The sequence below is a fragment of the Mauremys reevesii genome, linkage group 1 (assembly GCF_016161935.1).
Source record: "Mauremys reevesii isolate NIE-2019 linkage group 1, ASM1616193v1, whole genome shotgun sequence".
Taxonomy (NCBI): Eukaryota; Metazoa; Chordata; order Testudines; family Geoemydidae; genus Mauremys; species Mauremys reevesii.
In genome coordinates, this window is record NC_052623.1 from 125204782 (window position 1) to 125219028 (window position 14247).

Sequence of the window (14247 nt, forward strand, 5' to 3'; positions counted from 1 at the left end):
AGTTTAATCAAATATAAAATATTCCTTTTCTCAGTCAATGTATCCCCTAACAATGAATAACTAGCCATGCTCTAGTTGTAGGGTATGGCAGTGCACTATAAAATTATGCAAATTCATATGCAATACTGTCCCAAATAGCTTTACTTGATCATGTGGAAGTGACACTCAATGTAGTCTTCATATATATTGTGAAAAATGAAGGAAACCACTTGAGTTTTGCAGACTTGAAGAAGTTACTGGAAAGGTGAATATTGTTTCTCAACCAGTTACAAATGAGCTATGCGGTCAAGGCTTAAATCTGAAACATCATAGTCAGATACATTGGTGATGGAAAAGACTTGTATTAGATTCCATCCCTCTGCCAATGAAGAGCTGTTCCCTGTAGAATATTTTCTAGTGCTTCATCCAGTCTAGTTCTTTGATGACTCGAGTGACTACTGTGTTTAGAGAGAGACTGACGATTTTGAAGAAGCGCTGCCTTGAGAACTTTGAAAAACATTTGTGTGGAGCAACCATTCTGCTTTACAAATACTTTATTTTGTCACAATTCATCCCCACCTGCTATTCAAATCCTAGTCTTGGGAGATCGTTCAAAAATCTCTCCATGGAAAGATGACTTTATTCATTTCAAAACATTTCCCAAAAGCCTGACATTAATGTTTTATAAAGCTGGGAACTAACTTCTAAACTAACACTAGAGATTTCACATTGGCACAGAATCTCCTGAGAATCACCTAATACCATCAGTGTTCAGGTACTTAAAGAAAATCTCTCTCGCTCTGGATGGTTTTAGATAGAACAAAAATATGCATAAATAATCTACTGAGGATAACAATAATTTAAGTTCTATTTGGACACCTGCACAAAAGCATTCAGTCTATGAAAAATAATCTCCCTTCAGTACTGCAACATTCATTTATATGAAATCAACAGCATCAGACCAGGATTTACAGTACATAGTAAAGCTGAGAAAAGAGTGGTTTTCTCCTTCAGAGGTGTTGATTTTACCCCCATCTTTAGGGTTGGAGAATGTAAGTGAGATTATTTATATTAGTAGCTGAAAACCCATGTCCAGGGCCATCCCTAGGAGGGTGTGGGGCTTGGGACAAATCAGCCTCTTCACTAGTCTCCTCACCATCCGCCTGCCCAGCCGCCACTCGCCTCCTCAAACCCCCACCAACTGCCACTCTCCTCCTCACTGCCCACCCACCCACCTGCCACTCACCTCCTCACCCGCCTGCCGCTAATCTCCCCGTTCACCTCCTCACCCCACTCACCCGCCCACTCCCGCCTCACCTGAAAAGCAAGACAAATGGCATCTCGATCGTACATCAGTCGGGACACAGGACAAAGGGCTAATATCAGGACAGTCCCGATTTTATGGAAAAGTGGGGGCTCCCCCAAAGCACAGGGCCCGGGGTGGTTGCCCCAATTCACCCTACCCAAGGGACAGCTCTGCCCATGTCACACAGGTGTGGCAGCTGGGCCAAGTAAATCCACCATCTGTGCAGTGTCCATTCTACAACCAATAAAATTGTTTCATTAAATTAGCTGAAGAGTATGGGTGGTGATTGGTTGAGTTACCTCTGATATCACAATGTTCTAGGTCTCTTGGCATAAAGTCACAATGGAGGAGAATTTAAAAATTGGACAGTAACAAACCACAAATCCCAGTGATGATTGCAGCTGGTGATATTACAAACAAAAAGAGTTCTCAGCTGTGCTTGTAGCTGTTTCTATTGCTTCACACTGACTCAACAGACATTCTAGGCTTCAGAGGGACACAGTGATAATCCTGGAATCTTATTATATAGAGTGTGCGGCTCCTCTGATAAAAGGACAATAATTGCAATACCTATATCAACAAGTGGCAAACTAGCACAGAAATCATCCCATTATGAGATGCATTTGATTTAGTACACATGTGCAGTAAGAGTTGTGTTTTGACATTTGTCTATATGACAAAACTCTCAAGATATTTCACAGTTCAACATACAGAAACCACAGTACCAGAGAGGGCCAATGCTGTAATAGCTGAACAACAGCAAGTTAGGAATTAGGTGCATGAGAAACTTTATATAACTTTGAGTAAGAGTTTGAGTAGTGCTTGCCCACACTACTCAGAATCTCACTGTCTACCACTATCACTGTCTCCTACTGAAATAACGTGAAGATGGAAAAATACTTATTAGGTCATCATGTCCTATTTCGTACCTTCTTGATTGCCCTGGCCTCTCTAAATTTAAATAACTCAATCAAGAGGACTTCTACACATCCCATTGGACACTACCTTACACTCCTAAGCCAAGATTCACCCCAGGGACTGCATCTACTTGTACTGCATAGATCCTGACAGTGGATCCTGCTGGCAAGAACTCCGTGGTGTAGGGTAGAAGGCCACAGCACAAGAAACTGATCATAACCTCTGTTGGGAGCTACAGAAGGCTTGTACATCCCCAAAAGTGAGTAGTGCTGGCCAGGAAAGGGGTAAGGCTGGGACAGCAAAGGAATGCAGGGATTCAATTCATCCCCTCAGTGGCTTCCTTCAGCATGTCACCTGTGAACCCTCACCCCCAATAATTTTAAAGTTACCCTCTTACAAGAAAACCAAGAGAGAGGTCCTATAGACATAACACTGCCTGGCATCTCTCAGGATGAACTCCCCACCTCCAGGATACATGGGAACATGGAGGTCTAATGTATCTATGCCAGACTGCATGAAACTAGCCTCTTAATGGTCTTGAAAGATCCCCAGATATTCACCCCCAATTCTCCTGTGCTTTCAAATTGTCTTTGCTATTCTCCAGCTCAAATTCTCCTTTTGCCACTTCCTTTCCAACATGTGAAATAAACCAGAAATTATTGGCATGTATACACTGATAAATACATCACTTTTCAAGTATTATGCTAATGATAAGATTACTACAGAAACTTTGACCAAATGTTTTATGTGACTTTGCTTTATGAGGAAAAGTATAGTTCAAGATACCTTGAAAACTTACAAAAGAACAGGCAGTGTGCATAAGAGCATGATGGCACAAACAACAATATAGTGACCAGTACCTGTCACTGACAAAAAGTTTATCTGGAAATCATTAGTGTTCAAAATGATGCTGTCAAGATCTTATTAGATATTGACTTCGCTGGAAGATAATATTTAGGAAGGATGACTGAGAATGTGTTATGGTCAACGTGACAAAAATCTTATTTTGCTGTACTGCACTTCTCGCTGTTCACTGATTGATTTTGTAAGTCAGATCAAATTATTTTAAATTGGTCATGACTTATCTCATGGCAAGCTTTGAATCTGATTCTTAACAACAGTGGTCACTCACATAATCTCTATATTTAGTATAGACATTTATAACTAAGCTAATCTTTCTGATACTTGATGCTTGGAATGACACACGTCCACCCATATTTGACACAACTAACATGCTTAAAAATAAGTTACCTAAAGTATTTATCTTCTTATATTCCTACTAATAATAAAAAGCAAGTACTGAACAATTATGGTTACTAATGATCCCTTGGCATTTTTAAAGAGTAAAGTGAGTTAACCCAGGTTTTCATGCTAAATTCCAATGAAGGGTAATTGCATCCTGTCTACTCCTTTTATTTTAACAACAATGTACTTTTAACTTCTATGACTTATTGTTATTCATCATTGTGACTGTTTTGTTAAATAGTTTTCATATTTTACACAGAAGTGGCTGCGTTTCATGGATAGGCGAAAACATACACACATATCCTAAATATGGAGATCATACCTAACCCATAAATTAGAAAGACGTTATAAAATACATTTATCATTCCCTGGTGCAATTTATCACATACTTATGACCTTTGTCTTACGACCCACTAATTTGTCTCCCAGAGACTGAATCTCACATTCCAAACCTCTGAGTATCTCCAAAGAGCCACTGTTTCAAAAAAACAGCCTTCCACAGATACATTTCTCCACACTATCAAATGCATAATACACCCCCAAAATACATTGGATTAAGACCCAGGACAGGCAAGATCCAGGCCCCAGAGACATGGACATCTCTTCTGCATATAAAATGTCACTTTTGGGGGGCAAATTCCTGGCTAGTGTAAGAGATTTTTGCTCACTTACACAAGCAGACAATTTGGTCCTAATGTCTATTATTTTGCAAATCTAAAAGACTACAAATGGGAACTTCATACTACTGAAAAGGGGAGATTCCTGGGTTCCCAGTGGAGTCTAGCACTCTGGCCCTTCTGGGGGCAGCCAAGATAGCCAACTGTAAATTGATGGCATTTTTGTGTGAGAAAAAGCCATTTGAGGTCCTACTGGGAGATGGTTTGCATGTATTCATTTTATTTTCTCTCTCTCTCTGCATCCTGCGTATTTACACTAATGGTAAATGGAAACATCTAAACATGTAGAGGGATACAAGAAATTGTCCCAACTTTCTTTTAATTCTCTAAAAAAATTCCTAAAATAGATTTCTGTATCATACTATAAAGTGTGCATGATGGTGTGGTGGGGCATAAAGTTTTACTGGCATCAGAGTCCTGTATTCATGGTTTTGCCACTCATGAGTAATCCAAACCTTCCAAATTCACGTCAACAAAGCCTTTATGCAACTCCACCATGTATTCCATATATACAGATTATATTATTTACAATCACTTTTTAAAATAATGTAAAGAATCCTCAGAAAATTCTACATAATCACCAGTAATGTCTCAGCTTTATTAATTATTCAGAATTATCTGTGAATTTCTTCAGAAAATATTTTTACCTGTAGGTAGCTCTCTGCAATCCATACTACTTTAATTAGTTGCATATGCCACATGATATTATTATTTCTGGTTTTTTTATCATTAGATAAACTTACCTAATGAAGTAAAACCGTACAAAATGTGAATTAAATATTTTACAAGCAAATATGTACCTTGAAAAGTGCTTTTGGTGATTTTTTTGGCAAATATTCAGACACATACAAGTTTAAATGTGTAGAGAGGATGATCACAAGACAATCAGAAATATGATCAAATCAAAATTAATTTTCAATTTGAACAAATATTTATAGTAAATTTTTCCTTGCTATTCACCCAGATACATAATCTATTGTTTTATGCCTTAATCCTCCATTTCAGTATATTCTGGCATACCAATGTACTCGTGCAGAATTCCACTGGGAAGTATTTAGGCCCCAATCCTGCAAATACTCATGCACATTCTTAGCTTTAGTACCACTATTTATGGACTTCACTGAAGGCTGGCCTGGGTCAATCCAGGTACATCACACGCATGAGAGAAGAAGTTAAGCCAAACCAAGCCCAAGTGTAGACACCACTAGGACAACAGAAGAATTCATCCATCAACCTACTGCTTCCTGGGGAGGTGGATTTACTACAGTAATGGAAGAACTCCTTCAGTTGCTGTAGTTAAGCATCTACACTGAATCACAATAGCGGCACGGCTTTAGCTGATACATTTTTAGAGTAGACATACCCTGGGACTACTCATAGTAATAAAATTAAGCACATTTGTAATGGTTGCAGGATCTGGGGCTTTGTGTGGATTTTATCCCAACTTTGAATTATTTTGTAATGTGCTTTTAAATGTAATTGTTCATGTACTAAGCTACATGAATTATATACAGCATGAAAGGTAAAACAAAAACTATTTTAACAACTGACTCACAGCAATTAATCCTATTTATTCTTTTAAAGCAGAGTATGACCCAAAGCTCGCTCTTTCATTTTCACATAATTTAATTGGCAAATGAATTTGCTAATCCAATCAAGGACATTTCACGATTTAAAAAAAAGCAATTAGTTCAGTTTCCACAAACCCAACAATGTTTTTCAAAAGTATTGGTCATAATTAGAAGACAAGAAAAGCTTTACACATGCTAAACTCCATGACAAATTACACCTAATGTAGACAAATCCTATTTCAAGTTGGAAAAGGAAAAATTCTTCAGACTCAAATGCTCAAAAATACTAAATTGTTCTGCATTTTTTTTGCTTAAAAACAAAGCAACAACTGTCATTAATTTGCTTTTTCCTCCTTGTTGTTGCTGCACCTTACAAAAATGAAACCAAAGAAGCACACTGAAAAGAAAATAAACCACTCCCTATTGCAAGAATTTTCATTGTTTTTGGTGGAGAGGACATTTAGGGTGGGATTTTCAAAAGTGATGCTGCCACTGAAGTCAATGGTAAAACTGCCACCGACATCAACTGCAGCAGAATTAGGCAACTGTTGAGTGCTTTTGAAAATCTCTCATTTATTTTTCCAATAGTCACCAGTAACAATTGACACCCTTCCCAGCAATCTCAGCAGAGAACATAATACTTCAAGAAGCACAAAGGCTGAACTACCTTCTCATCTCAGTGAGCTGAAAGTTTCTATGCTTGGTCTCATCCTAAAAGTGAATGCGACTGGAAAAGCCAAATGAAGTTAGCTGAATAATTGAATTCCTTAAACATGGTAATAATGGAAAAATTCTTAAGCACCAAATTCCTTTCTGCTAGCAGCATCTCTCATAATTCTGTTATGTATGGGCTGATCCCCTGCACTCTGAAGCGTCCTGAGAACAGGATTACCAATTTTGGTTGGACATATTCCTGGAGGTTTCATCACATGACATCATCTTTAATTAAAGATTAATCTTTAATTCCTGGAGACTCCAGGACAATCCTGGAGGCATGATAAATCTGCCTGGGAACCAGTACAGTTCTAGATTTTTCCTTCTGGAGCTGCATAGCTGCACAAAACTATCAAAAGCTTCAAGTGAAATGATTGTTTCACTTAGGGTGACCAGGTGTCTGGTTTTTGATTGGAATACCTGGTCAGAAAGGGACTCTGGTGGGTCCGGTCAGCACTGCTGACCAGGCCATTAAAAGTCTGGTTGGTGGTGCTAAGGCAGGCTAGTCCCTACCAGACCTGGGGCACTGTGCTGCGCCCCAGAAGTGGCCAGCAGGTCCGGCTCCTAGGCGGGGGCGCCACGGGGCTCCGTGCTCTGCCCCCACCCTGAGCACCGGCTCCGCACTCCTATTGGCCAGGAACTCCTGGCCCCACCTTGCCTAGGACCCAGACCTGCTGGCTGCTTCCAGGGCACGCACAGCATGGTACCAGGAGAGGCAGGCAGGGCTCCCTTAGCCCCGCTGTGCTGCTGACTGGGAGCCACCCAAGCTAAGCCCACAACCCAAACCCCAACCCCCTCCCAAAACCCAGAGCCCTATCCCCACCACACCACAACCCCCCTCAACCCGCAGCCCCCTCCCACTCCGAATCCCTCAGTCCCACCCCCCAGCCTGAAGTCCCCTCTTGCAACCCAAACCCCTCATCCCCACCCCAGAGCCTGCACCCCTAGTTAGAGCTCTCACCCCTCCCATACCCCAGCTCCCTGCCCCAGCCCAGAGCCCCAGCCCACACCCTGAACCCCTCATTTCTGGCCCCACCCCAGGGCCCACACCCCTAGCTAGAGCCCTCACCCCTCCCACACCCCGTGAAAGTGAGTGAGGGTGGGGGAGTGCGAGCCACCAAGGGAGGGGGAATGTAGTAAGTAGGGGGTGGGGCCTCTGGGAAGAGGCGGGGCAGAGGCAGGGCCTCGGGGAAGGTGCAGGGATAGGGAGTTTGGTTTTGTGTGACTAGAAATTTGACAACTCTAGTTTCACTGTAAGATTCCTCGGTGAATGTCTCCATCACCAAAACCAGTACAACTGGGTAGTCTGCACTCTTGTCAGGCCCAACACAAGAACAGCAGTGGTGTGGCATGACAGATTAGTGTGACAGATGTCCCGATTTTATAGGGACAGTCCCAATTTTGCAGTCTTTTTCTTATATAGGCTCCTATTACCCTCTCACCCTCGTCCCAATTTTCACATTTGCTGTCTGGTCACCCTATGACAGACTGAGTTTGAGGAGCAAGGAACTATTTTGGCAGACAGCACTTTTACAAAGTATTAGTAATAAAAGAGTCTGGGAATGGAGGCTAAATGAACTGGAAGGAACAGGGCTACTGCTCTCTTACACATAATCAAGTAAGGAGATTTATGTGGCTTTGCAGAGCTCAATATTTTACACAAACAATTTTAAAGTGTTGTGGAAACAGGATGCACAGGGAGTAGCATTAAGACATCACATTTGTCCTCCTGCATGTGAATGACAATCATCACTGAAGGCATCACAGTCTGTATGGGTCACTGCTCTCCAGCAAGGATAAATGGGATATCCTACTGTAACCACTTTTGTTATAAAGTATACCCCTCAGGGATAAATCCTACTAATAAAACAATTTGTTTCTGAAATTATTAGTATAAACTAATATTTTTCAGATATCTTCAAATTATTGTTACTCCCAGTGAAGCTAAAGAATATTAATTTAGCATTCTAGATGCCATAATGAGGGATAACAATAATAGAGGAATAGGAAAACATGCCAAAAATATAGTGAGTACTTCTATGTTTTTACCCACTTAATTTTACCATGAATTCTAAATTAGGCCCCAGGAGCTCACGCCAGTCCCTCCCTACAGGATCTCTTATTCAAATGCCAAATCATTGTTATCCATATAATTACTTAATTGTAGAAAGTTATTCTATTTATTCTTCTCACCCAATCTATTCTCTACTAGACCAAATTCCCAGTCACCAACTATCTGACTGAAATAAAATTAGTACATTTTGCCACTTTCTTTTTCTCTGAAACAGCTTGATCACTCATCTGTGATTTCTTGATTACATCTTTCAGCACAGACAATGGTAGTGTTTTGCTACAGGGCCAAACAAAATTGCTCTTAGCTGCAGAAATACTATGCTCATTAAGTTTTCAGATTTTTACCATTCACCTTGTACAGAGGACACCCCTCTGTATCCTGATCTATCTCCTTTCCATCCCATCATATCTGCATGTATATTAACTGTTGTAATGTTTATCCTTGTGGCCATCCACACACCACTCATATAATACTTTGCACAAAACTTTAATATTTTTTTCTGTCTTCGTCCTATGGTGACATGTTTATGGGAAAATGCAAGCAATTACATCTGGGGCAAATGCATACTAAGATGAGGGTTAAAAGTGTATAGGAAATTAGGCATGAGTTTGAAATGGTAAAGGCTTGCAGAAAAAGCCAGAGTAATTTAGATATTTGTAAGCAAAGATATCATGTCATGAACAAAGGAAAAATATAGACACTCTATCTTTACATGGCTGTAGTGAGACTGCACCTGGAATATTATATTAATTCCTGGGCTCCATATTACCCAAATGATACTACTAAATTGGAGGAAGTTCAAAGAGAAACAAACTGAAACAAGAGAGATTTGCTCAGGAGGAAATATTAAAAAGCAAATAAGTATTGCTTGGCTAAACAATTTCTAAGGGTTCGGTATAATGCAGATGGGCTGAGTTCCCTTCCCATCTTCAGCAGAGTACAACATCCTGAGTCAGTGTCCAAACTCATTCCCCTATTAATCCCCTTCAGCTAATTAGCTTCATTAATAACTTAAAACAATAATACAACTAAACCTCAGCCAAAGCTTCCTTCCTGAACTTGGCTGTTCTGAGCTTTTCCTCCAAAATCTTAGCTCCTTCTCTTGAGAGAGATTCTCCCATGCTCATACATCCAAGTTGGATTTAATGAGCCACAGTGACTCAGCAGGAATCATTCAGTATTTACCTGCAGATTTTAGATACCTGTTAACAAGGATGTTTAACAGCAAAGTCCTGCCATCCTGTTAAACAGGCCACAATAACAGTCTACACATCTAGGAAGTGTGTTAGCTCCATAGAGAAGTAGAATTATTTAGTATTCTATTCCTAGATTTTTAAGGTCAGATGAGACCACTCTGATATACTGATGTATCTAGGAGTAATGGAATATAATGAAGAATTACCAGGAAAAGCTTCCTACTAGCACTCTAAAATGTCTTCCAAGGAATTGGTGAAGTTTGTTCACTAGAGACTATAAATTTAGACTGGATAAAACACTAGAAAATATATCACAGTGCCCAGTTCTGTATTTGCAGGAAAATAAACTATATCTCTAATGGTATGAAAGGTATCTGGAATAGGTTAACATTGAGTCTTACAGATGTGAAGTGTATCATACAGAAAAATCAATCTTCAGCATCAGAGCAGTAGATGGTGTAAATCAACTTAGTTCCAACTGAAGTCAATTAAGGTATGGCAATTTAGACTAGCTGATGATCTGGCCCACAAACTTGAGCAACCAAACAAAATTCATGGTTAATAGCTTCTGAAAGTATTTATTTTACTTCTATCTGACAAGCTTCCATCTGAATAGCGTGTGTAGGTATTCATGCATTCCTCCTTTGTGCCACTAACCTGCACTTAAACATTGGGAAGGGGCGGGGGGTTACCAGAGTCTATGATCCTACAGAAATACAAAAAGTGGAGAGCAGAAGCCAGAATCTTAGCTGTGAATTAATTCCTCATCTGTAACAGTCTTGCCATTCCTTCTGTAAATACAGTTCCAATAAAATACTCCGAGCTAAATTCCATTCTCAGTTACACCAATATAACTCTGGAGTAACTCCACTGACGTGAATCTGTGTTTACACTGGTGTAAGTGAGAGTAGCATATTTCCCTCTGAGGACTTGTCTAGATGAACATTTAGTGCACATGTAAATCTACCACGTAGTAGCCTGCTACACACACTAGTCCAGGCGGACTGTGCTGCCACACACTAAAGTTTCCTAGTGCACTTTGTCCTACTCCTGTTTCAAAGCCAGGTAGATCAAAGCACACTAGGGAATTTTTAGTGTGTGGCAGCAGGGTCCACACAGACAATTAGTGTGCAGCATGCTAGTGCGAGGTAGACTTGTACCCCGGCTTGCAGTGCACTAACTATTCATCTAGACAAGCTCTGAGGCACAGCAGCGGCAGCAAGGCTCTGGGTGGATCCTGACACACCTGTATCCTACCATTCAGGGGAAGAGTGATTCAACCTCGCCTTGAGTGTTTCTCTTTGAGTTTGAAATGTTATAATTAGTAGGGCTGGTCAAAAAAATTGCATCAAAACTGTTTTTCAAAGGAAAATTTAGTGTTTGGGTAAATTAAATTTCCCATGACATATGTACACTTTCCATGGAAAAGTTTGACTTTTTGTTGAAAAATGGAACACCTGAAAACTTTTGTTTTCAGCTACAAAATTGTCACTTGGAAAAGGTGCCTCATGGAGACTGTAGTTCAGGAGCTTCATGCCCCCATTTTGCTCTATGGGCCAGTATCCCCAGCTGGACTACTCCTCGTCTGGATGGACTCTCATGAAGTGCCATGGTGGCACAGCAAGAAGGAGGAATGTGGTCACCATGGAGATGAAATCCAGCCAGGGAAATTTGTCTGTTTCTCATTTTTTCCCAAAAAGTCAAAATTCTTGATGGAAAAGCTAAATCCTAGAAGGACAATCTGAATGTCTGCAAATGTGCACAGAGCAATCCAAAATAAGCCCATCATTTCTACATCACCCTATTTTGTACAAGTGCCCATTTATAAATTTCTTAAAAGTGTACCAGCAATCACCCTAGTTGCGTAAGACAGTATATAGTCTAAAAGGGTCCTGAAACTGAAAATTTATGACTGATTTGCATTATGTCCTTCTGAAATTCATGATCAGAAAATGTGGATGTTAGGGTCTAAAGGTATAGGTTGGGTCAAATTCTCCTAACAGCAGCATGTTTGGGGATTTGTCAGAAATTTACAGCTCTCTTATCAGCATTACCAATGTCTCAACTCTGGTTTCTGCCACATCCAGGCTTGGTAGCTTTCACAGAACCAGCATGAGGGAAAGCAGCAGGATTGGGGAGGTAGAGAAAAAAAACGAAAAAGAATAAAGGCCAGAAATTATGAGAAGAAGTTTACTGTATTCTCTGCTCCAAATATGCAAGTTAAGTGGTAAAAAATAAACCCAGTATGGTATTCTGGCTAAATCAACTGTGATTTAATCTTTAATTGGGCTTGATTTTTAGTCCTTCATCTCCCAATTCCCATCAATCCCTTCCCATCAGCACCTTAAAGACTGGAGGAACTTGAAAACATATCAAATGACAAAATGAAATAAGTGCCAGTTTTAGTCCCTTGAACACCTTCTGACCACATTAAATTAAGTACAGAGTAGCTCAAATTGTTAAATATTTCTTTTACTGGTAACTCCTTACATTTTTAGACACAACAGCCAGACTATGATACTCTTGCTTTGAGTGAGGAGAACTTTGCTCCACAAGTAATCCTACTCACCAATTTATGGAGCAAATTGCTAGTCGGTATGAGCAAGGGTATCAGACTATGACCCGGTGATACCAGGGATGTTGATTACAATATACAAATAAATTCATAGAATATCAGGGTTGGAAGGGACCTCAGGAGATCATCTAGTCCTACCCCCTGCCCAAAGCAGAACTAATCCCCAGACAGATTTTTGCCCCAGATCCCTAAATGGCCCTCTCAATGATTGAACTTGCAACCCTAGGTTTAGCAGGCCAATGCTCAAACCACTGAGCTATGATAATTCTAAAGTATGTTTAACAAACTACTGAAAAATTCATTTTAATATCAGTAGAGGGTTTCGGACAAAATACTAGGGGCAGTCCACTAGGAAATGCCAAGTCTTTGCTTCAACCATGGCCTCTATTGTCCTCCTTCGTCTTGCTCCATTTCTAATGTGCCTTTCTACTTTCTGTATCATCAAAGTAAAAAAACTTTCAACTCCCAGTTTGTGTACTATTCATTGTAATTGAAATAAGAAAGTAGATCTATTTTATTCCCCCTTCCCCAGATTTTCTTTTCAGAGGTACTCTATGGCCACCAGTTCCAATGGACCTTCACCAAAAATAAGTGGACTAGTACGTTTTCCCCTTAACTTTCCTTAGACAACCTCTAACTTGTCATTACACTCTTTAACTCAAACTTTTTCATTCTCTGAACTATATTTTAATACAGATTGTCTCAATGACCTCCTTCCGTTCACCATTACCTCCCTCCCTCATTCAAGATAGCATAATATTGTTAATGTAGCTACAGCGATTCAAAATGGACCTTCAAAAAAATAAGTGGACTACATTTTTTCCCTTAACTTTCCTTAGACACAACTAAACTTGTCATTACACTCTTTAACTCAAACTTTTCATATTACCTCCTCCCTCATTCAAGATGGCATAATATTGTTAATGTAGCTACAGCAATTGGTTACCTAGAAAAGTAAATTAAAAGTATTTGAGCCAGACATCCTCTGCTGATGTAAATCAGTGTTGCTCCAATCACTTCAGAGTTTCTCATTTTTCTCTACACCAACCCCGACTGACACCAGCTTAACGTCTGGCCCTCTATATATCTTAACTTTATTAATGTAACACGAAGCTGGAAATGAATAAAAGAAACCACCATCATGTGATCAGCAAATGGTCCACTGACCACAATTTAAGAACCCCTGATCTAACTTCTCAGTCATTTGTGTTTCTCGTAATGAAATGCTTAGAAGTGAATGCAGTGGGACTGATGCTTCATTACACAAGTTTTACATTAGTGTAACTTCACTGAATTCAGTGGAGTTACACTGGCTTTATGCCAAATTTTCCAGGCAGTGCCCAACTACCAAGCTTCCTGTTAGAATTAACAAGCCAAAGTCTTGTATCCAACTGAAATCAGGTGCACTTTCTGAAATCTTATCTTCAGATTCTCTTTTCCTTGAGGAGCTCCACTTCCACCTGAATTGTATAAATCTGACAACTCTGCAGGCCCATGTTTGTGATGCTTGACTAATCCCAGCAATAAAGACATAATTTGTTTTACTGCAGTAGGTCCATGTACTGCTTATCAACTCTCGTCTAACATCTTTAAATGTTAACTGAGACTATTACTTAACAGATTTTATATCAGGCTTCCGGATACATTTATTGAAGGGAAAATTAAACAGAAATTTAAAGTAACAAGTCTAAAAAGGTACCTGAAAAACTCCATGAAAGAGAAGCCATAGCCATGCTGTTCTGCAATTCCTGCACAAACCACATTTGCAGATGCTCCGATCAATGTCCCATTACCTGTAATTCAAAAAAAATTTAACACCAGTTTATATTTGTCCTTTGCTTCTTACTCTTCCTTGGCTTTTCCATTCAGTTAGTCTAGGTTGAAGACTTTAGATCTGCTGGTTAGAAAAGAAAAATCAATTCTCTTGCATATACCTGAAAGGAAGCCATCTCAACAATAACTCTCAGCCTCTAAATAGCTTAATGCTTTCAT

The 14247-nt window shown here is 39.8% G+C and overlaps 1 protein-coding gene across 6 annotated transcripts in view; it reads right to left on the reverse strand.

Moving 5' to 3' along the window:
- OCA2 (OCA2 melanosomal transmembrane protein) overlaps window positions 1-14247 on the reverse strand; it is a 290480-nt gene that overhangs the window by 47149 nt on the left and 229084 nt on the right. For all 6 annotated transcript variants that reach the window (XM_039499675.1, XM_039499788.1, XM_039499735.1 and 3 more), the window contains exon 22: window positions 13955-14048. In XM_039499675.1, coding sequence (XP_039355609.1) covers window positions 13955-14048 — 94 coding nt within the window. The remainder of the gene's footprint in view (window positions 1-13954; window positions 14049-14247) is intronic.